The 24,772-nt window shown below is 39.2% G+C and overlaps 2 protein-coding genes across 3 annotated transcripts in view; one reads left to right on the top strand and one right to left on the bottom strand.

Moving 5' to 3' along the window:
• The window catches only part of PLPP1 (phospholipid phosphatase 1), a 53,296-nt gene extending 29,425 nt beyond the window's left edge, over nt 1–23,871 (top strand). For both annotated transcript variants that reach the window (XM_048932397.1, XM_048932396.1), the window contains exons 4-6: nt 9,262–9,319; nt 22,210–22,386; nt 23,409–23,871. In XM_048932397.1, coding sequence (XP_048788354.1) covers nt 9,262–9,319; nt 22,210–22,386; nt 23,409–23,534 — 361 coding nt within the window. In that variant the 3' untranslated portion in view covers nt 23,535–23,871. The remainder of the gene's footprint in view (nt 1–9,261; nt 9,320–22,209; nt 22,387–23,408) is intronic.
• The window catches only part of MTREX (Mtr4 exosome RNA helicase), a 41,850-nt gene continuing 40,913 nt past the window's right edge, over nt 23,836–24,772 (bottom strand). Inside the window, exons 26-27 of the mRNA XM_048932388.1 lie at nt 24,279–24,383; nt 23,836–23,949 (exon numbers count right to left, since the gene is read on the bottom strand). Coding sequence (XP_048788345.1) covers nt 23,897–23,949; nt 24,279–24,383 — 158 coding nt within the window. The 3' untranslated portion in view covers nt 23,836–23,896. The remainder of the gene's footprint in view (nt 23,950–24,278; nt 24,384–24,772) is intronic.

The following is a 24,772-nucleotide window of genomic DNA, read 5'->3' as shown; positions in this document are numbered from 1 at the left end:
GAGTGTTGAGAATAAATGATGTAATATGAAGTATGCAGTGTTACTACTCATTGTCTCCTGAATAATATTGTACGGTATTGTCATGGAGACACTAATAGCCTTATGGAGGAAAGAAGTGCAAATTCTGTTTACATCTGGACATGTAATTTGGACAAGTTCTGCATAGAACTTTAAAATTAGGAAGTATACTTACTTTAATTTTTCTGTTTGTAAAAATCGCTTCCCAAAACAATGTAGAAGTTATAAAAAGAATAAAGTCAGCTTGTAGAATCAAAACCTGATAAGGATTGTGAAACATATTGGTAACATAGCATCCAACTTCTTACAATATTGGAAAGCAATGGGCTCCTAACTTTTAAAACTTATGGTTTGTTCTAACTTTCTCATAAGTTGTGCTGTTGTATGAGTGGTCATAAATCTCAAAAATGATTTAACTGGGACAAATCAATTTAACTTAATAATGCTTAGGAATCAATTCAGATATACTCCAGAACTATGGAGAACTGGCAGGTAGGTTATGAAGGTAATGCAGTTTTGTATTTTTAATACTGTATTTTGGTGCAGCAGTTACTGTGAATGACACTTTTTGTGGTATCTTGCCTGAAACCCTACAGAAAACAAATATGCTTGCTTTCTTAAAAACTGAAGTCTTCTACCGTTCATAAAATAGCTGTAAAGTTCTGTCTTTATATACAGTTGTATGAATTCTTGTCATCTGCTACTCTCATTCAATTTCTTCTACTGTTGAATAGAGTAGTCTTTCCAGCTCCAGCCTTAGCAGTTCTTTACAGCATGCTTGTGTGATGCATCAATTATTGTCCTTGATAGATGGTCTGTTTCTACCTCTTGTGCTTTTTTGGTCTGAACTCAGTCAGATGGTGCTTACTGGATCAAGATGTTTTGCTATTCCTATTTGTTTTCTTGTGCAAGGGGATGGGAGATTCTTATGCTGTGATGATTTTGTCCCAGAAATCCTAGCATCACATGGTCACTGCCTCCAGTGCTGCTTATATGTCTGATAAGTTCAGTATATTTGCTGAATAAGATTCAGAGAAGCACCTTTCCTGCGTGGCCTGTCCAGCAACATTGCCAAAAAAGAAAAGCTGTTGAATTGTTTGTACCTGCCACATTGTCTTCTCAGTAGATCTTGAGACTTCCGGTGTTTCCTAAGAAGCCCTCCTGCATATGATGCATCTGGATTCCTAACCCAGTATGATAAGTGGGTGCTGAGATATCTTGATTTATGATTTGTTTATAAAATTAAATTTCTTATTAAAACTGAAAAGAATACTTAACAATTTTCCATATTTCCTGAGCCCTTGGAAAAGCTTGATCATTGGCCTCAAAACATTGAAGCAGGCTTTCTCTTTGAGATACTTTAACTTTGCTTTTCTGTTTGCATCTCCAGCTGTACCTGATAGTGCATTGTAAAAAGAGAAGGGTCAATGCATAATGTAGTTTCTTGAACTCATTTATCTGTTAGCTTTTATTCATTTATTGACCTTTGATTAATTTGGAGGTGTCTGAGTCTTGTTTCTCAAAACTTCTGCTATTTAAGTATTGTTGACTTGTTTCTGGTCTCTTACAGAAACATAGGGTATAAGTATTTTTTGTCTTGTTTGTATATTAAATCTCTTCCAAACTGGATTTCATAATTGCCAGATGTGTCCCTTTGTAATGGGATTTATTGACCATGTGGGTTGCATCTGAAAAATCTGGATTGAATTTCAAATCTGGGTGACTTCTGGTTCAAGTTTTTTAGATTTTATGTATTTACACATTTTTGTATATATAAACATATTGTCATTTGAGCTTCATTGCACAGGAGGGCATGAGAACATAATTCTAAACATTCTTTTGACAAATTAGCCCTGTCAGCAAAAATTTTAGCTGTGATTACAGCTTCAGAAGTAAGCCACTGTATGTATTATGCATGTGCATAAATGCAATGTCTTTCATAACCTCTGTTTCTTAGCAAATAGAAGATACAGGTGATCTGCAGATGGGTGCAGACAGTGATGATATTTCAACATCTACTGACTCTGCATAAAATATTTGCTATATTTTTGTTGTGTAGTACATATTGAAAAGACCTTACTGTTAAGACTCTTGCTTTTTTTCTTAGAGTTAATACCCTTCACGGTACACACTTGAATTCTGAGGACATTTTTCAGAGCTTTTTTTTTTTTTTTTTTTTTTTAGGAAACTTCAAATTGAAACAAATAATTCTTTAATTTTTCTTGACGTCCACACTGCCTGTTAATAGGATGGTTGAATACAGAGAGAGAGAGGCAGCATTGGCATGGGTATTTATAAAACATGCTGAACACCTGCAAGTTCATTTAAACTGCAAATGCCAACCTCTAGTAGCTAAACTTGGTTGCAGTGTGCAGTGCAGCTGGTTGGTTTATTCTCTTGCTTTGACAGGTTAAACTAGTTTCCATCTGCACGCCTTCTTGCTCAGTGAGGAGTATTGCCCCCCACCTTCATGTAATCATCCTGGGTGTGTGCAAAAATGCTCTTAGTCTACTTGCTCTGGCTTCCTGTGTTTACTCCCAACTTTTCTTGGATGCGGTGCTTACTACGTTTGAGATGGGCAGTGTGGATTTCTCCCAGTGTTATAAACACTGACTTCTAAGATATTTTTTTTTCCACTGACAAAAGTATTTAGAAGTTATATCTGAGTATGGTGGTAGGCTGGAACATAAAAGTTCAGAGTCCTGGGTTTGTAGGACTAGGAGAACCTGATGACTAGGCAAGTCCAAGAAGTTGTCCTTGCTGATTTATTTGTCTGCTCACTAAACATATACACACAACTAAAACCTTTGAACCATAGGTGGTAGATACTAAACCACGTTGCACAAGGCAAGCTACTTTAGAGGCAGTCTGTGCAATCTAAACTGTGTTTGCCTCAAAAGCAGACCAGCAGGAATGTTTGTGTGTGAGAAACACTTTATTTGAAGGTCAGTTTACCATTGAATAGTTGAAAATCTCTAGTTTCAGTCTGTCATGTAGACCCATTACTAGTAACTGATAGCACAGCTGTTAATGTTCATGGCTATGATTGTACTGCTAATGTACAGATTTATATCAGAACTTGGAAGTTTGTGGGGAAAAAAACAGCTCCCTATTCCTGTTGATATATTGCTGCCTGCTCTTGGAATAAGCTGTGTAGTCTGCTATTGCAAACTCAAAGTGTAATCTTCAAAGAGGTCTTTAGGAAATTAGAGCTGACTGCTTTGACCTTTATAATTTATTTCAGTACAACTGCCAAGGTGGTGCCCTTGACTAATCATTTGCCAGGAATTTTACTTTCTCTTTGTTTAGAGCTGCCTGTTTGAGCTCTTTCACAGGTGGTGTGTGCAGATCATGCCAGTGATTGCAGTTAAATTGCACAGAGCAGTACCCAGGAGCTAAGTACTCATGTCAGACAGCTGGCACGGGGCTAACCTGCTTTAAAGTTTAGTTGAGCTTCAAAGTAAAGTTGGAAACTCTGATGTTGCTTCTTCTACCTGATGAAAACACCTTCAAAACTAAATGAGACAATACTCACTAAAATGCAAATCAGTCATGTTTTCTCCCTGTTTCATTAGATAATTTTTGCAATTGGTTTGCTATGGATTTCTTCAAGCCTAGCCCAAAAGACTGGACACTTGATTCTGATTAATCTGTCTTTGGTAAACAATTGTTCTTTCTGCACTCTCTTGATATTGAGGGTATTTCTAAGATGAAGCATTAGTTTGTACTAAAATAAATTCATACTGGAATACTTCATAAAAACTTTGTTTGGAAACTGAAAAGCTTTGTCAAAAATCAAACCATGCTTAATCATTCAAACATAACTAAATAGTTTACTTATCCGAATCAGTTTGTATCAACATAATGAATCAGAAATGTCTCTAAAGTTTGTACAAACTTGTTAACTACATGTTTGCTAGAACTCTACTTTTATGTTGTATATTGCATTCCGATTACTTCTGTAACAGCTTTTAACATATGAGCTCTTACACAGTACTGAAGCTTGAATGTTGAGTAGTTTTCATCAGAATCTAATCAGTAGCTTTCTCTTCTGAAAAGATGCATGCCAAAAAGTAATTAAGAAGCTTGGACACCAAAGCTGTTGAGGGGATGAATACAATGCCAGATACTTTTTCACTATTAATCAAGTGATTTAGTTTGTCCGTTTTGGCATTGGTGTCATTTGAGACATAAAACGGTTAATTTGTGAAGACTTCTACTCCTATCCAAATAATCTTGAGAAATGGAACCTAAAGTCAGGACACCCACACTTGATGCTGATGAAAAGTTTACATGGAAGGAAAAAGCTGAAATGTGGTAGTGAATTAATCTCTTTAACTTTTAAAAACTTTAGAAGCTGCTCCTGGGCTACAGTGAATGATGAAGTAGGGTTGTTCTTAATCTAGATAACAAGCTGCCTCTGCAATAGAAATTAACTGGTGATAGGAGGAACTGATATGAAAGATGAGCTCGCAATAAGCTACTGAGAAGCCATTCTGCAGTCTGGATCATGTGTCTGATCTTCCTTTTCCTTCATTCTAATGAGATCATGGCCCATGAAAAGAGCTTCTACGCTAACCAGACTTAAAGGCTTAAATGTTGGTTTGAGTCTATTGATGCTTTCACTCTCACTTTTTCCTGTATTACTGATAAAGTAAACAAGTTCCTAATTTTTTTTGTTTGTTTGGGTTTGTTTTTTTTTTTTTTTTTTTGAAGATGCTAACTAGAGGCATAGGAAGAAATAAAGCACTCCAATTGTGTGTTGAGTTAAACTGAGTGACACAGTCAAACCTGACAGAAGCAGACTTAGAGGTGGTTCTGCAGCGTGAGTATGCAATGCTGTTGCAATATGCTGGTAGGTTGGTCTTAGTAATACTGTCTTCAAAACATACATACTTGTGCATGGTAAGAATATCAGTTTTGGTAACTTGTTACTTCATGAATGGAAACTGAAGAAGAATATTTGTAAATCCAAGAGTAGTCATGACCTGCTGCTCATTTGAAAAGAAAAAGCAGGAGACTAATCCATCTTTTTCCCCCTACTGGTTATCTCACAATGCAGTTTACTCTTCTAGTAACTGCATGTCAATATGCACAATATGTACAAGGTGACAAATGCAGAACAGCCAGGTAACTAGTTGTTGCCCAAATAGATTATCCTGCTAATGTGCAATCTTTCTGTTTAAAAATGGAAAAACAGATATTGCATGTTATCTGCCTGTTTCCATGTATTGTGGGGTAAGGGAAACCCAGTAGACTGTGTTTGCAGAGGCTTAAGAGCCTGCTCAACCTAGTAGTGGAGACGAGCATTCTGACATTCAGTGAAGTGAAACCACTGTACAATAATCCTGACATGAAAAAGTTGACTTTCTTCCCCCACTTCTTACAGTATTTACAAAGCTTGTTTCAAAAGACTTGTGGAAAAGGGGGAGGAAAGTAATTGCAAATAGGAAAAAAAAAACAATCTACAACAAAAACTTGCTTATTTCTTCCTAGAACCTCCTATTTCTGTGTTTTTTATTTTTGTTGTTAGAATTGTAGAATCCTTAGAATTAGATATTATATTAGGAGGAATTTTTTCGCACAGAGGGTGGTGAAGCACTGGAACAGGTTGCCCAAGGAGGCTGTGGATGCCCCATCCCTGGAGGCATTCAAGGCCAGGCTGGATGTGGCTCTGGGCAGCCTGGTCTGGTGGTTGGTGACTCTGCACATAGCAGGAGGTTGAAACTGGATGATCATTGTAATCCTTTTCACCCAGGCCATTTTATGATTTTATGCATCTGTTTACACTGTGAAAAATCTAGGAAACTTACTGCTCTGTACAGCTCTAGTAGGTAATCCAGCTGGCCTTGTACCTTGTTAGGAATATCTTGTCCTCAAGCTGTACCATATTTCCTTGCAGAAGCCTTGAATAAAGGGGACGGCAGTTTACATATTGTGAGGTTTACTGTCTACATGAGGTGATTCAAGAAATGCTGCTTTCAGATAGGTTGCATTCTCCTAACTAAATTGTCCTATATGCACAAAAAAGAATAGACCAGAATTAAACTGTTGTAAATATCAAAGCCAACAAGGTGTTCTTTCTTAGACTTACTTAGATTTACTTATTTGTTGTTAGAAATCCTGATTAAAAGTATTAAGTGGTTCAGTATTTGCTGTAGTTTGCAGCTTCTCTGCAAGAGTTGTTCATACTTTGATTACTTTTCCAAGTAACCTTTAAAAATGTGGGCTTGCAGTAGCAGACTGTAGTGATAATCATAATCACTTCTATGGTAACCATTTCTAGGAGGTAGAGCTATCTTTAATTTCATCTATATCATATAATACATAAACTTGTGGCAAAACTAAGCTTCAGGAAAACTAACCAGCCCTTAAGTTCTCTTATTTTAAGACCTTTTTTAGATAGCGAGCTCACTGTACACATTAGGAGCTAAGTATGCTTTAGATATCAATTGATAGCTGAAATTGGTTTGATGTTACTTCTTAAGTTACTCTTCTATCTTGGTAGTAATAGTGGAAACAGCTTTTGATTTTTCCTGATTAAATGAAGCTTTGCTCCTCATGTTCTAATTAACCAGTTGAGGTAGATACTGAGTAAAAGACATAGATTGCAGATCTGGTCTTTTGACTTTGGACTTGCTGGTTTTGAAAGAATTGAAACAAAACTTTACGGTTACCAACATTATTTCATGACATGGGAACAATATCCCATGAAACCATTTGAATGCTCATGAAATCTGAGATGCAAATTCCTACTGGGATAATTTGTCCTTCATTAGCCAAAGTAGAGTTTTTCAGGATTGTCTGTAGGATTTTATCTGCAAAAATTCTAATACTTTGGTCATTTTAGAACTAGTAAGTGCTGGTATGTATGTATGTATATATCTATATATATATTTAATTACTTTTATTTCTTAATTGTTATTTACTTGTAAAATTCCTGACTCATGGCAGGCCAGCACTGGCAATGTGCTTCCAAGGAGGCCTGGGCTGTGAAGCAGGTTGTCTGGTACAGTAGACAGGATGTTTTGCTGGCTTTGAGAAGGTATTTGTGTGCTGAGGAATGGTCATGAAACCTTTTCAAAATATTTTAACTGAAACAATGGAAAAGCATTAAGATTTTTAACAATTATTGTTTTATTTTTAACAAGTCCAGAGACAGCAGTATTGCCAAAGAACTTTCACTGGGATTGCACAATGTACAAATTGGATCAATATTTTGTCCAAGTTGTATTTTTGGCAATACTTCATGTGCTAAACACTAAGTTTTCAGTCATGTACAGCTAATTTAATCTGTCAGATGAGAGTGCACTTAAATTTTGCAATCTTCAACCTGGAACAAGGTATTCTTAATGTTACACTGTGCTTATGTTTGTCTAGAACCACGAATGTCTGTAGGCTGCAACATATTTAACATATTGATTCAAAAAAATGAATGTAAGAAATCTTTTCTCTCATTCAATAACCTTCTGAATTCCTTCAGCTGGCAGTGTGTTGCCCTCAGGAGATACAGGAGAAGATCTAATGACAACAGCAATAACCTAAATGGTGGTGGATAAAATACTGGCATAGTAGGAGTTCATTGCTGGCACTTCAAGAGTACTTGGTTGTTGTGTCCGACAGACAGAACGTTTCCAGGTTCTTGTCATTCTGGCTTTCACAGCAGAGTTCTAAACAGATCTTAACGCAGTAGAGTTAAGAAGTACTGGAGTAGAGGAAGGTTATCCTGCAAAAATTGCAGTTTTACTTTTTTTTTTTTTTTTTAATTTTAAACATCTGAAGATGTTTTTTATACTGAAGAATTGAAAACATCTGTGATACTTACATATACAAAGCTCATCTTTTTGGAGTTCATTCCAGTTTCTTTGAAACAAAGCTCTTCGTAGTGTTTGAAATAGCTCAAAAATAGCTGTTTTTGTGGTTTGAAAGTCCAATATAGTCAAATGTAAACTAAGAGCTACAGAGAACACTTGATGTAAGTTTCTTACTCCTCCGCAGTGCATTTCTTAATGCTGTGCATGCAAACTAATCATGCAGTTTTGGAGTTTTGTGCACGAGATTGCTTTCTTACCTCCCCTGTGGTATGTCTGCGGTAAACCCGATTGCCCTGCGGCACGCTGTTACTCTTTGACAGGAGAGCAGACTGACTGAGACTTTCTACTGATCCCTGATTCAGGCCCCCAGGTGCGGTGACCAGCTGGGACACCTGCTGGAGGTGGCAGGGAGCTGCCTGGGAATCCACAAAACTTATTAACCTGTGCTAATTTGTTTGTCAGGTTTAAGTGAGGGTGTAACACAGCACCCTTAAATTACACAGAAGGCTGAGTGAGACCTGCTAGATAACCTGTGAAGAGACTTAAATGTTTTCTCAACAATGTGCTCTGTGTAATGTGTAGAAGAGAGCTGAAGTATAGTTTCATTTCCCCGTTTAGGACTGGATCAGAAATCTCTTAGCATTTTGTTGTCTCTTCTTGACGAAGAAGTGGCTGGGCTTTGTTCTGTGCCCTGTCAGGCATCTGCTGCTCTATGCTTTTTTTCTAAGCCACTTCCCTAAAGGTGAAGTTGGTGATGAAGTGGTGATGTTAGTGCCTTTCAGCCTGGGCCTTCCAGAAGCTGTTTAGAAGTCAGAGGTAGTGTTGCCTTCCCTAACGGAAATAGCCAAGTGTAAAGCTGTTTCTACAAATACAGGGTTAGGTGTCAGCTTTGGCACTTGGCTAGCTGCCTTTCTTCCCTTCAGTGGCAGACAATCATGGTCTATATGAACTCTCACATTTCAGAAATGTGCACATCTAAATAGGAGCAGTTTATGTTGTCTCTTGATGGTGACATACAGTAACTGCGCTGCTTGTGTGCATACTGTGATTATCTGATAAACACTTGATTTTTAATTGGTATATTTAGGCTTTTTGTCCTGAAAATTTTCAGAAACGTCAGAATGCTAAACAACTATTCTGCTCTAATATACGCTGTTTCTAGTTTCAGGATGTGCTTGCTTACAGGTTGAACTTGAGTTGAAGGACAGGGAGTTACTGCCTGACGCTGAGATCAACTTGATGTTGAAACAGTGGGGCTTCTGCTAATTGTCAAAACCTACTGACAGAAACAACTGATGTCTGTTATGCCTTGATAGCAATCTTGAAATGGCATGGGAATGTTTGTTTTTTTTCCTGTTAACTTCTGTAAGATAACATCACTGTGGCAAACATGGAAAAATACTGAAATGTCTGTTGTTTTTTCTTCCAGACTATCATTTTATTCTGGCCATTCTTCGTTCTCCATGTACTGCATGCTATTCCTAGCAGTAAGTATGTTTTTTCCATGTATTTAGTAGTGGGGGAAAAAACAAACAACAACAACAACAACAAAACCCAACCCAGCTCTTATTTACCTGATGCAAAACTCTACAATAAGAAATGTTTGATTTGATTAGGCTTTGCATGTTTCATTAAAGAAATAAATCAATACAAAGCCCTAGACTTAAGCTTAATCAAATATGAATGAGTCCATAAGTTCTAAACAGGAGACCGACTTTATTTTCTAATTCTTTCTACTTTTACATACCTCTCCTTTTTCCTCACCCCAACAGGAGAAGAGTTAAAGGGCATGGGAAGTGAGGGGAGAAGTTTAGCTGCAGAAATTAAAATAAGACTACAATTTTTTTGATAGTTTCCAATGTATGAGGATTTGAAGGGCTTCTTCCTTGAGTGTTGATTTTCAATTTCAAGCCTAAAGCCTCATACGCTTCAGTTCAAGTTAGCTTGAGTCAAAAAAACTCCTCCTAGAATAAGCTTTGTAACACTAAAAATTGGATACTTATATACAATATACTGTAATGTTTCTCATCTGTTCAGCTGTGTTTAAAAAAAAAAAACAAAAACAAAACAACCACTGTTTTTTTCCTTGTTCATTGTCACTTCTAGTCTCCAAAATCATACAGGTCTACTTGTGATGCAGTTCCAAAAAATGGAATACATGGATCAAAACCACCATTTCCGTGATATGATGAAGCTATTACTGTTATGTAGCAACCTAATACTGACTTGTCCTGCTGTGTTCAATTGTCCCTTAATCTCTTCTTACATGGTTTCATGATCCCTGTGAGAATATGACGTTGCAGCCCTTCAGAAGCACAAACTTAGACCAGAGAAAATTTACGATGTGCATGATAATAATGAGTCTGGTTTATAATAATCTGTACTGATTGGATGAAAGTCATTGGTCATAGATCTCAGTCTGTCTGAACTTTTATCTCTGCTACTTGTATGAATGAGTCCAGCTTGACATGTCTTGTGGGAAAGGTGGTCGTGATCAGGACTTTTCAGCCAGTATGGACTCAGAGGAAGGTTGCTGTTTTGAAATCTTGCCTCATAATGAGAACTCCCCCTACCTGTGCTCAATCTTCCTATGCCCTAGTTATTTGCCTTAACACTGAGACAACATCTAAATAGCATGAGTGCTGTGTAGTGATATTTATGCTTGGACTTCCAGGCTCTGTTTAATTTGCTAGGATTTTAGAAAAAAATGCAACCTTTGGCAAAAAGAGCAAGATTTTTATTTGCTATTCTTCTTTTGAATATGCGAGTTTCTTCACATGGTTTGAATAACCCTGTCTGTAGTAGCCTGTACATGTGCTTGGTGGTTTCTTTTCTAAATTCATGCTTGTGTGCAGAGTTGCTGAACTCATAAACTGAGATGCAGTCAGCTATGGAGTTTTGTGTGCTTATCTGCATGCTTCACACTTAGCAACCTTCTGCATGGGGAAGGAGGTAGACAATATGAGTCAGATCCTTCTGTGTCCCATTTTAAAATGCTGTAAATCCAGAGCTTGTATCAGTCCCTTAACCTGCAGGTGTACAGATATCCTTAACTCTCATAACAAGGCATTTGCGAAGCAGTGATGTATTGCACATAAATTCATATATCATTCAGGGGTGGCAGAAAAATGTTCAGAGCAGAATTACAAATGTTAGAGAAAGGAAAGCAGTCTTGAAATTGGAAGTACACAAGAAGGAACATAATTTCAAAGTGTGCTCAAAGGCCTGCAGTGGACCTGTTTGGTCACACATTCAGCCTCATGGTGGCTGCTGCTACAGTTTTGGCTCTTGGGAGATGGTGCAAGAAACTGCTGTTGTAACCCCCAGTGTTTGGATATTGTGCTCAGAAAGTGAAATATTGTCAGTCATTGAAGGAATTTATCTTCTCACATGTTTCCTACTAAACTATACCTTGAGTTTACACAGTCCAATTTTGATAAGACTTTTTTTTTTATAGCAGTCTGACCCTGCCTGGGGGAGGAGGTGTTCTTTTTCTTTTCCTGCACCTCTGTTTCTTGTTTAACTTCTCTGGCTGAGCAGTACAAACAGTAGGAGACTTTGAGATTAGAGTTGTTTTTTCATAGGAACATCTGAAGAAGGCTAACAACTTCTGTGCAGGTGTAGGTGTGTTTTTCTGCTAATTAATATGGTATCACTGCATACCAACCTTTGCATTGACTGTGGTCTTGGTAGTTTTTTTAAAAAGCCAACCACAAAACAAAAGTATTTAAGCAGGCAGCTACTACAGGAAGATGAGGCAAATGCTTTCTCACCCTCCTCCTTGCCCACGTGGCAAGGCAGAGTGCTGCTCCTGGCTCTAAACCAGGCCTGCAGCATTTGATAACCTGTTTGTTCACTGAACTCTGATGCTGGCTTCATCTGCTCTTTGCACACTTACTCCAGCTGCAGTCTGAGTCATGAGCAGGACAAAATTGTGAACATGTGGCATTACTCATAGCAGCGTTAATCATAACCAGATGCTGGTTTCCTAAGGACTAGAGGAATCTGCCTTGTGTGTACTGCAGGACGTGTTCTTTTAACTGTTCTGAATGCATGTACACTGGCAGGTTGTGCATGAAGGAGCAGTACTGGGAGAAGTCAAATGGGAAATGATCACCGCCACAGATAGCACAGGCATTGCTACTGTAAAATGAGGATGTGCTTAAAGTATGTGGCTTAAATCAAGATAAATTGCAGAATATTAGATAAGTAATGGAATGCCTCTTCAGCTCAGTTACCTGAGACAGAATTGCTGTGTAAGAAGCAAGTTAAATGGTAGCTGCACGTTCTGTTATGTACAGGAGCACCTGGTGGATTTAAAAAACTAGTAAGAGGTGATATCACTTCCAGTGATTTTAGATGCTTTGACTTCTAAACAGCTACAGTAATGTCCATGGAGTAATAATGTACATAGAGTAATAATCCTTCAGGGTCTTACTACTTAGCAGGATGTTCTGATGCTCTGAATGAAGATTGAACCAAGGCAGAAGTTTCTCTAGTAGCAATGTAAGAAGGACATAAAAGTTAGGAGCTGGTTGTGCCTTCGTATTGAGCATTTATGCTGTGCTATCTGCTTTACATTGTTTATCTCCATGAGGAGCAGAAGCATGCTGGTTCTAATCCTAAGGGGCAAAAACATTTTTTTAGTATTGGCAAAAATCAAAGGACTGCAGCCTGGTTTGAATTTTTCTCACTTAGCACATCTTTTTCTTACCTAACATGCAGGGCTTCTGCTGCTAGAACTCTTAAGTGCTTCCTTTTGGTAATAGAAAAGTGGGCTTTACAAGTGTCTCTATGCAGTCATCTGTGCATTCCCTACTAAGCAAAAGTTTAGCACAAGAGGTTAGTGGGAATGATGTCTGGAAGAAGGTACAGAGGCAGGCACGAGATGTGCATGTGGTGACTGGTGACTTATGCTGGTAGTGTATGTAGTACTTCACAGGGGATGTGGTACTTCACAGAGAGCTATTGGTGATAAGAAAAATTTGGGAAGTCTGGAAGCTATGCACAGCTCCTGATACTGGGAGGAAAAAACTGCAGGTTTAAACGTACTTCTGTGATGAATGTCTAGTCTCAAAGTGAGGGAAGATTATGTGAAAATAGTATGCAATTCAGTCTTTATACTTAATGGGAAGGATGTGTTTTGTTTTTTCTTCTCTTTAGACGTGCTGCAACTTTAATGTATGTTTTCTGGAGGCTTCATTAGCATGGAAGCAGGGGTTCTGACTACATGGTCTCAATTTCCTTGCTTCAGGAATCCCAGAAGAAAATCTGATTTAAGTATCTATAGAGAATTATGCCTTGGGATTACTGATGAGCAGAAGTGCCAGCTGAAAAACATGGCAGTCTGAACAAAATGGAAAGGATAAGAGCTGGGAAGTGTAAACTTCCAAACTGAAAATACATAAATTACACCTGGGAGGAGCTAGGGAAACATGAATGAATACCACGTCCTCTGAACTGTTCAAAATGAATAATCTGAAGTAAATCAGAACTGGGAATTTGAAGCTTTTCTCCTTAGTTTGTTCTCTGGTTTGTAGAGAGCAGAAGTGAACTTCTAACTTCAGGGATGGGAATATTTACTTGTATGTAACTTGAATGTGTATTTTTGGGAAGCTTTGCTCACCAGTATTTACAGCTACTTATTATTACCTTTCTGAATTTCCCTTTGTGAGCAGTTTGCCTCCCTTACATCTGTTAAGGTTGTCTAAGTAAAAGGAATGAGTCTTTGATTCCACATCACCTGAAATACATCCATAATGGATAGCAGCCTCATTAAGCTGGTATCTGGTTAAAGCCTTCTACAGAAACCTGTAATGAGCTTAAATCTTGTTCTTGTACCTGGATTTCCAGTGTGTTTATGTGCAAAATCTTCAGCTCAATTGATCTTGTGTAGCTTGCTGTGTGTGACTGCATGGCATGAAAATAGACACAAGGATGATTCATGAGATGGTTGGAGATTCATGATCCTTGAGGTCCCTTCCAACCCTGGCCATTCTGTGATGGTGCCTATGGTCAGTGAGACTTCCCACTGGGAGAGGCAGTCTGTTCATCCCTTTGGGAAAGGGGAAGGATGCACTAATTCTGTTTCATAAAACACTTATCTAACATTTTTGGAAGAAAGATAATACAGAATATCTCTTTAGTATCTTTAGGAAGTGTTAAATAGCACCAAACTGGATATTATGATGCCATGTTACTGTCAAAAAACTGTGGTGTCTGGCAGACCAGTTTAAGACCTGAGTTTTTAGGCTAGACTTGTTTGCTTTTAGTCTTTTTATTTGTCATCTTATGGAATGAGTTGTAAAGTGTCAGGCCAGGAAGCAATGATGGTGAATGTGTTTTGGGATTCTTTTGGCTGAGATAGATGGATCAGCTTGAGACTGAACTGTTATCTCTGGGAAGCTTTTGCTAACAGCAACTTCATGTGGAAACCATGGGGAGATTGAGCAGCAGCAGCATCTGGGAACCTAGTGATTTAGTAACAGATGCTGGAGCACAAAATGTTGGCATCCCCACCCCTTGCTGCTCCTTCCCTTTCATTATTAAACAGCTGACACATTCCCCCTTGTATTAACAAAACCATCTTATCTGGATTGGAAGATAGGAGGACGAGTGTAACTGAACACCTTTCCTAGCAATTTCTCTGCTACTAAAATATCATTCCTGCCTTGAAAGTAGATACTGCTGTCCATCAACACTTCAGACTTTCATTAAAAAAAAAAAAAAAGTTTTAAATGTTCTATCTGAAATCTACCTAAGTTGTTCAATGTGTGCTCTATCTTCATTGGCCAGAATGACCCTTTTGCAGCCACTGCAGTTGGCAGCAATGGGTGCAGCCCTGAGGATTGAGTTGCTGTAATGGAGTCGGACTTGGCTGCAGGTAGCCTGGGCATGTTACTGGCTGCCCCTTGCTAGGGTGAGGAATTGTGCTCAGGAACCAGCCAAGCTGCCATGCTATTCTGGGGAGAGTAATGTGGGTTGGGGGGGGGTAAAGAATCTGTGAAAGGTAACTTGAGTTGCTCACAAGCTCTTCCACTGTTCACTGGGAAAGTAGATCTTGTGTGCTCATGGAAGCAGGAAATTATAGAAGAGAACTAGAGAGCAATTTGTATTTCAGTGACCTGGACTGGCAGCCTATGCCCTGTACAGAGAGGCAACATGCTAGACACAAATGGAAGCTGGGTTTAGGCTGTTTTTTGGTTGTTTTTTTTTTGTTTGTTTGTTTGTTTGGTTTTTTTTTTTTTTTTTTTGGTGGGTGTGTATATATTTATAATCCTAAATGTGAAAATCAGACGTTGCTCCTGAAATCTTGTTTATGTTGGGATTAAAGGTTGGGTGCAGCAATTCCCAAATAAGGGCCTGGTAGCCTTTACTACAGTATCTTACATGTGTCTGTTTGCATGGCAGTGTTTCTTCACTTTCCCAAACAGTACTTGAACTAAGCTATGGAAGTCCCTAGTGAGTTCCTGCCCATGTGAAAGTTGAGGACTGTCTGGTCTTCAGAAACTAATAGGGGGACATGTCTTACTGAGAGTATTTTGTGTGGCTGTAGCTTTGGGCAGAAGCATGTTACTTGAAGCACAAATTAAAAAATAAAGGATAACTGGTCATGCTATGAGACTCAAGGATGGAGACGCTTGTGTTTCTCCTACTTGCATACTCTCCTAGTACTCATTCAGTACCAGTGTTTAGACTTCTCAGTAGCAGGCAAATGAAGAGAAAAGAGACTTCTATAGTGCACTTGGGAATTGCAGCTGTTGGTAGTGATGAGATTATTGTGAATTAGCTCCTGCAGGACAAAGATGAAAGCATTTCCTTGCAGAGTTCACCTTCTGTAGAGGCTTCTGTAATTTGGTGTTTGCTAGAGGAACAGAAGCAAATACTTTTCTCATCAGAAAAGGACAAGCGTTAGTTTTTGGAGTAAAATAGAATGTTGAAGTTTTCCCTGCTTTATGGTAAAAAGTGATGTCAGTAAATTTTTCTACAACGTACAGCTAAGCTGCAGCTGGAGGATTACTAAACAAAACAACTGAAGAATTATTACTTGTCTGGTGGAAATGTCTGTATAAAATACATTGACTGTACTTTCAGTTTGCCTTCTAAACTAATACATGACAGGAGGTTTCTCTGTTGCATGGGAGGCAGCTCTCACAGTGTCAAATACTTTCTGATGGCAGTGTGCAGCTGTCTGAGGCTAGGCTAATATGTACGCTGCCTTTTTGCCCTCCTCTGGCAAACTTTGTTTCCTTTATTTATCTGTCCAATGGAGCAGCTCCCTGACCAGCACATCATGTTCAAACACCAGAGGTGGCTCAGGTGTCAGGAGGAATGCCTGGGTGGAGTGTATGAGGATAGAGTTTCAGCAGCAGCCCATGTGCATCTCCACCTGGAACTAAGTGCAAACCTATATCCTTTTCCTTCTATAAAAAGGGAAAAATATTTCTGAATTGGTGGCTTCTTTCTCCTTTGTTTTCTGACCACTCCAAAGAAAATAGAGATGCAGATAAAACAGGGATCATAAGTAGAGTATTTAATAAGTAAAGTATTTTGGTTTTAGTTGGCTGTAGTTTAGGTTTCAGCATACAAAAGCTACACCTATTTATTAAATGATATCTAATGGCCTTATGGTAGGGTTAGGGTAGTATGGTTAGGTTGTGGTTGGACTCGATGATCTTTAAGGTCTTTTCCAACCTGAGTGATTCTGTGGTAAGTATTTATTTATTTAAGAAAATTAAATCTCATTAGGAAGGCATAACAGACCTTAGTCTCCAAGCTTTTTTTTTTTTTTTTCTTTTTGAAGATCCTCAACTCATGCTTTACTTAAATTGTCCTACACCTTTGTGGTTCATAAGTTGGTAAGTTTTCTGTTTGGATGCAAGTATGTCTTTTAAAATTACTTCAGTTAGGCACTACATGTTAACATCAAGCTTCACAAAAATGCACACTGGATTCCTGGTTTGCTGGCAGTGCTTGGCTGGTTGATGCCTAGAGCCCTGTGTTTATAAATGGTGCTTTGGGAATGAAGGGAGCTCTTGCACTTGTAATTAATGGTTGCAGAGTGCAAGCTCGTGTGACTGCTATGCTGTTTCTCAGCACTTCTTGTGCCTGTTGGGACACTTGTGCTGAGAATTTGCAATTTTTACTCAGTTTCCTGGATTTCCTATACTGCTTGGAATTCTGGAGTTTTTGCTAACAGAGCAAAAATAAGAATAATAGGTTCTATACAAAATGGCTTTTGTACAAAGTAATCTCTGTTTCTTCTAATGTGCAAAAGGGTGGAATTAATCTCCATACTTCCACAGGAGTGGAAAGCTTGGAAGATGTGACAGGAGGCCTTTTTTTCTTCTGTGTTGCCTATTGCAAGCAGAACAGAGAGGTCTTGGTCTGCGGATTGCTGAGCAGGAATGGGACGGAATAGATGGCAGGTCATCCGCGTGTCTTAATGATTTTTGTTGCTTCATAGTGTTATGAAAAAAACAACCAACAGGGTGAATGTATGGTCTCATCTGCTCCATTCTTTTGCAGGGTCGTGTTGAATAACTGCTTATACTGAAAATACTCAGGTGCAAACTTTGTCTTGTATAAGCTTGTATCAAGGTTATTGGATTCTACTCTCCCTACAGATAGGCCATACTTAATAACTGCTGGAGATGGAGGATGGATTGCTACATTGGCTGCCAGTGCATCCACACAGCTTGCTTGTGGAAGACCTTACCATTTGAGAACAGGAGGACTGTGTCCTGAAAGGATGTATTTGATATGTCAATAGAAACACAGTTTTCCTGTCCTTCAGTGTGCCTAGATTCTCAGCCTTTATTCTCCTCAGGTCTTCTGGAGGCCCTCCGTAATAATTGCTGAGGCTGGCTGTTTTTTCTGAAGTCTGAATGGCTGCTGGTGCCTCCCGTGCTTTCCATTCTTCTTTCCACTTCTTCCTCATTAACAACGTAAAACCCAAACATACAACCTTTGTACCCAGTCCCTTCACCCCATAAACAATAATGCTGACTACATACATGTGTGCACAAGCTTGAAGTAGCTTTTATGCAACGCCAGTTCAGAGCTTGGATTGGGAAAAAATCCTTATGGTGGGGTTCTGCAGCACTGACTGCTCCTCGTGGCTCTTCGGATTTCTGGGATCAGCTGAATTGTGCTCTTTCTTGATGCTCAGGTAGACACCATGAAACTGAGGATAGACGATGACCAAAAGTAGACCAAGTATGAAGTTTGTATTGGACTACTGTGGTGTCTCTAAGTTGGGCTTATTTGATAGGAAAAACTGATCTTCTGCTCTTTTCTTTTTCTACTGACCTTTATCTCTTTTACTTGGGCAAATTTAGAAGTGTTCTGATTCTTCCATGTCTTGGGGAGGTCTCACCAGGATAACAATTGTACGTTCTGGCTTGCTAAATTAATTTTACAATGCAATGAATATAGTAGGATTGAGGCAAAAAACAGTTGGGGGAGGAGGGGGAATGGAGAAATAGGTGCATCTCCAAAGGGAAACCCATCTTCTCATTCCTTGAGACAGAGTAGGATACATTTACGGAATGTAATTAAAAAGGCCCTTTGACATCAGGAAATTTTAAAATGCTGTTAAATAAAACAGCTTTCAAATGATGACAGAACAAACGAATAGATGGACAAATTAAGTCTTTATGGGGTAATGGAGGAGGGAAAGAACACACAATGTTTTCTTCATTTTCCTTCCCTTCTTGTAGGAGGACTGGCGGTGACTTAATGAAAAAAAAAAAAAGTTTTGCAGTGTGGAAAACGTATGTAACAGGCTTCTGGAAAGAAAAACAGAAGATAGATATTAAATGAAAAATGTTGTATAAGTTCTAAACATTAAAACTCAGTATTTGAAAGATTGCCTTCCCCAGTGAAATGAATGGGGTTTAGCAGAGTTAAGATTCTGTGCCTTAAGGTAGGGATGTGAGATGTTGACTGTTAGGAAATTCTCTCGTGAAGCCACATGGATTACACCCCACACGTCTGTCTAGGAAATAGTCACTGCACTTTAAAATTAGGCAGGCAGCTATGTGTAGTGTATATTAATGCTGTCCTGGTGAAAGAGCAAATACTTGAAAATTATGCTAGAAATGTTGAGTAGCAAATAATTCTCTAGTTGCAGAGACCCTTCCATTCATGTCTGTGGCTTCTTGCAAGGAGCCACAAAGTGGCTGCGAGTTTCTCTTCATTCCTGTGTGTATTTTTAGAAATGGAGTACCAGACCATAGATTAAGAAGAAACTTGTGTTCAGGATGTGTGTGGTGTAGAGAACATATTTTCATTATACAGTAAGCATTAGCCTGTGAAAGAAACGCTGGTGATTACTTTTAATCCTATCTCAGGAATGTTTCTGAAATCTGTTTGTGCAGTTTAAAAACAACAAAAACAAAAAAAACAAACCAACAAAAAACCACACCAAACCATGAGAAACTGGAGGAGGGAAGAGAAATGGATCATTGGATCATGGCTGAATAGCGCAGCTTAAAGATCAGAGAGATTGTTAGGATGGCAGAGAAGATGGACAGTGTGGTAAATAGCTGCAGCTCACAGAGGCACAGTCCTACCTGAATAGCTCTGGCTGTTGCACTCTCTTCCAGGCTCCTGAATATTTTATCAGCAACAAAGGAAGGACTGCAAGGCGCTTTACAGTCCTATTAGCAAGATGAAGCTTCCTGACATTCCTCCTGCTTCTGCTGATGAAAAAGAAAGCTTATTCCCAGAGACCTGAACTGGGAGGGAGGAATGGCAGGGATTTCTTTCTGTTTCTCTTCTTTGCCTGTGTTGTGGCTTAAAAGAGGAGCAAAACCAGGTTCAAAAAGCCCAGAGGCATGCCGTGTATACAGGGAGGGGTTCTGTAAATGATCTTCAGTGTTAGTCAACAGGGTCAAAATAGCTCTGTTGGTGTAGTGCCAGGACAAACATGCATGATGCACATAGTGCTATATGCAGCACTCAGGCACGCTTCTGGCATGAAGCTTTTTACAGGAAATATAGTCAAGAGGTAAAAACTCCTTTCTCTTTTGACCACTTTATTTTCTACTCCAGCGTTACTGACCTACTTCAGGCCAGATTTGTTGCTGCAGTCTTTCTGAGTCATGGTTGTAGTAACAGTCTGTGGGGGAGCATGACTGTCTGAGCCTGCTGTAAGTAATGTGCATGTGAAATTACCTGTTTAAAAATAACATGGAATCTGCCACTGCAGTGGCTGGCTTATAGAAGAAATGACTCTCAATCTAATGAGCAGTATCAGAAAATCCAATTGTAACCAGAAGAGCAGCTGTTACTCTGAAACTACACACAGCCTCAGTCAGTCATCCTGCTTCTCTGTGGTGTGATTTCTCACCCATAACATACTTTGTTTTGGAGTGGTGTAAATCCATCATCCTCTAGCAGGGTTTTCAATTGGGACTCTGGATTTTCTGTATGGCTACTGGAGTTGATGCTTAGGTTTGCATGAAGCTCCAGATCTGAATTCTGATTGAGACTGCTCTCAGCTCAGAAATGAGATTGTCATGTAGATGTCCCTTTTTGCTTGCTGCTTTGTCATGCAGGAGGAAAATCAGAGACATGCTCTGAATACGTGCTGCTTACGGGAGATTCAATCTCTATTTTATTATGTCTGTGAGCTTGCCTCATTTTATTTCTTGAGAGGTAAATGCAGTTTCCCAAGTATCTGCAGTTGCATAACTCTTAATAACTGTGCGTCTGCCAACTACCAGAAATGCTTACATGGGGGGAAAAAAAAATAATATTACAGCAAGCTAATTCTTGCTGTCTTCAGCAGAATTCAGTGGGAAAGGGGAAAGAACACCCATTGTCGGATGCACAGCCAGCTCTTTGCAGACTACCAATGTGTTCTCCCTGGACCCACCTCTGCTCTGCTCTTCATAAATCCCAGAGTAGTGTTAACACAGGACCATTAAAACACCTTTTGTTAGAAGAACGCTGTGACAACTGACTTTTGAAGTGGCTCAACAATCTTCCCTTTATTCCTCTGTGGTAAAATTAAGATCCCCAGAAATATGCCAAGCGCTGCTACTTGAAAGAAAAAATTTTCCAGTTCAGGCTTAGCTGTAACTTCCTCAGAGTCTGATTTCATCCTGACCTTGCTATTAAAGAGAAGTAGTTATGGATAGCATTGATCTTTCTGACAGCCCATTTATAGCTGAAAAGTCATCATGCCAAAGTCATGATGCAAGTTACTCAGAGAAACCAACCAACCATTCCCCAAATGTTTAACTTTGGAAAGTAGCACCTTTGTATCTACACTACATGCTCTGTGCTGATATTTACATTGTGAAAGCAGTGCTTCTAGAAAGTAGCCCTGGCTTTTGAAGCTGTCAGCTAAGGGATTTATCAAGAGCTTACGATGTTGTCTCAGTGCCTAAAGTCTGTGTTTTAGGTTAGTCTTTCAAAATCATAGAAGCTGTCAGTTAAGGTTTGTACTAGACCTGGAGTTCCTAGATGGTAGTGAAAGATGTACTTTGCTTTAAATATAATTTCCAACTGAATTGTTCTTCTCAGAAAATACAGTAACTTTGTGCTTTTTTTTTTTTTTTAGTGTGACAGGATCAACTTGTAGAATAAAATCTGTGATGTTTATGGGGTGGCTGTTAGAAGCTCCTCTTGCAGCTGAAATAAGAGGTCTTGTCCTAGGCAGAGCAGACAAGGAAACAAAAGCAGGGTCTTTGCTGTCTTTGGGTTGTCATAGCATGAGCCTGGGGCAACACAATGCAAGCAGAAATACACATAAGATAGGTAGCACTAAGGGAGGAGAGAGAAAAAGAATGGGAGTTGCATGCATCCATTTGTATACCAGACTGGGAGCATGGCTAATATGCTGGTAGAAAAGGACTTGGAATAGATCAAGTGAAGTTAAACCAGTGACAGCTGAGGAATGTGATTGGGAATAAATCTTAGAAACTGGTCATAGATCATGCGAACTTCATGAATCTTGTGAACTTTACTCAAGGAGCTAATGTGCTTTCCAGTTGGAGTGAGATGGGGCTTCCTACTTTTGAAAGACTATACAGTTGCCAGCTACTCTTGATAAGAAATCTACTTAACTGTAATCAATGTGGCAATTAAATTTCCATGGGGTTCTTTCTAAGCCTTAAAAGGCTGTTACTTCGGTGGAAGTACAGTAAGTTGTACATTTCATCAATATAGCAGTTTGTAGTTTATGTAAAACATGAACTCCGACTATCAAACCTTTGCCATGGTATACTGTTGAGAGCGCAGCACTGCTGGATGTTAAAATGTCTTCAACCACAGGTTTCCCCTCAACGCTTTACACAAACATGAGACAACTCTGTGTAACTGCTTCTGTATCTACAATATTTTACAATTTCTTTTCTTTTCTTAGCTTTATCTGCAGGCCAGAATGAAAGGAGACTGGGCAAGACTCGTACGTCCTACCATACAGTTTGGTCTGATTGCTGCATCCATTTATGTGGGTCTGTCCCGTGTTTCTGACTACAAACATCACTGGAGTGATGTTTTAACAGGGCTCATCCAAGGCGCACTCGTAGCTATACTCATTGTAAGTAACTCCTGAACTGTGTACGAGTGTATCAAATGTTTGGGCAGAACTGCAGAGTGGTGGGCAGCCCTGTTTGGAGGAAAGACAGACAGAGGGCTGGAGCACCTCCCCTGCAAAGACAGGCTGAGCGAGCTGGGCTTGTTCGGCCTGGAGAAGAGATGGCTGTGGGGTGACCTATTGCAGCTTTCCAGGACCTAAAGGGAGCCTGCAAACAGGAGGGGATTCAATTCTCTGCAAGGGTAGATCATGACAGGACAAGGGGAAATGGCTTTAAGTTGAGGGAGGGAAGATTTAGGTTGGATGTCAGGTTGTGGATGCCCCGTCCCTGGAGGTGTTCAAGAGCAGGTTGGGTGGGGCCCTGGGCAGCCTGGTCTGATATTAAATGGGGAGGTTGGTGGCCCTGGATGTGGCAGAGGGGATGGAGCTTGATGATGCCTGAGGTCCCTTCCAACCCTGGCCCTTCTGTGATTCTATGAAAGCACACCTGTCTTTCCTTTTGAACACTGCTGGAGAAGGAAAATAACTTCTTGGACTGAATGACTTCTTAAACAAGGTGCAGCAGCAATTCTGAGGATAGTGAGGCAGGCTCTGGGCCAGTGATGAGATGGGGCTGTTTTGTCTGTTACACAAAATACAATTGCTCGAGCCTAAGAGCTTTTCAACCAACTTGGATGGAAACAGACAACTACAGTAACCCAACGTGGTATGCATGTTTAAAGGAATTCAGAAAAAGATAACAGAGGCAGAGTTGGTCCAGCAGACACAGGGGCTGTGGGTGAGATGTGTATCAGGAAGGGAGTTCTGTGAGCGAAGACTGTTTTAAACAGCTCTGGAGAAATGTGACTTAAGTGATACTTAAGAGAAAAGCAGTGCCTGCTGAACCACCTCCACCTCTCTGATGTTTAAATCTCTTTAGATTTTGCTTTTTAATATTGAGCGTGGAATTTATCTTCATGTTAATGGATAAAAGCAGGTAAATACTTTGTTTCAAAGAGGAGATTAACACTACTTTATTCATTCAGGTTGTGTATGTGTCTGACTTCTTCAAAGTGAGAGGATGTACATTTCAACCAAAAGAAGATTCCCATACAACCCTGCATGAGACACCAACAAATGGAAATCACTTTGGCAGCAATCATCAACCATGAAGGATGATTCACTTACTTCAACTGTCTTGGTCTCTGAAAGGAAAAGAATTTCACCAGTCTAATTATGTAATATAAGTAAATGCCTTTGAAGGACTGCTGCTGCTCTTGGATGCTCACTTTACCTGTATATAAGTAACACTAACAGTTCTGTATATCTAAACTTTACATTGCTGTTGGATCAAGCTCTTGCTTTAAAAAAAAACAATACCAAAAGATAGTAAAACTGTAAATTTTTATTATGAATGTGGTAACACTCATTACGTACACTGCTGTTTGTACATGCCTTGTTGAAATTATTGTGGTTTAAATACAATTAAAACAATGTCTTGACTCAAGATGGCATGTGAAGCTTATGAACTTTGTTACAGGTAAAGGCTCGCTGCAAACACAATATCTCTCTTGATTTTTGTAATACCTATAAAAAAAAAAAGAAAGGAAAACGTTACCTCCCACTACAACTGAAACAAACACTTCTGCTACGAACACCGTTACAGTCTGCAGTACCAGAGGAAGTGACTTGGGACTTAAGGCACTGTGTGTTCATTTTCAGACAGACACTTAGAAAGCCTGACTTCTTATGTAGCACTGGGTTAGCATATATGGGTGTTATCGCATAGGGAGAGCAATGCTACTCCTTGCCTTGAAGTCAACAGCAGAGGTTTATGTTACCAAGCCCCAGAACAAAGAACATCAAAGCTTCCCTCATATTTTGCAGAATACTTACTCTTGAAGTGAAATACCTACCCTCTGCAAACTTATTTTCCAGCTCTGTGTTTCCAATTGCTTTTGCTGCCTGACACATTTGCCGAAGCAATTCTTCTAGCCTTCTCATGCAACGAATTATGCTACCTGTATAAGAAGAGTGACAGATCACTTTGCATCTCCCGAGCCAATACTTCACCAAACAAATAATTTCTAGACCATAACCTAGTATCCACATTAGTTTATTGCATTTCAAAAGATTTTCTTCAAAAATTTTTAATCATTCAACTTATTTCAGCTCAAGCTGCACAAAATAATCCCAGTACTAGTGCTTGTTTACCAGCATACAAGTAGTGTGCCCTCTGTTCCTTTCTTCTAGAGTCACCTTGTACCTAGAGTCAGATTACTGTACACAAAATAACTGTTCAAGTAATCATATCTAGGATAGGATATTTGCCCTGGACTTAGTGTATTAGGAACAGTTATTAGGGATAATAAAAGGAGGCTTCTCTTCTAAAAAAAATATCTGTGTGATG

Source organism: Lagopus muta, chromosome Z, assembly GCF_023343835.1.
Source record: "Lagopus muta isolate bLagMut1 chromosome Z, bLagMut1 primary, whole genome shotgun sequence".
NCBI classification, from domain to species: Eukaryota; Metazoa; Chordata; class Aves; order Galliformes; family Phasianidae; genus Lagopus; species Lagopus muta.
The sequence above is the reverse complement of the archived record's forward strand: the minus strand, read 5'-3'. Positions and strand labels throughout refer to the sequence as shown.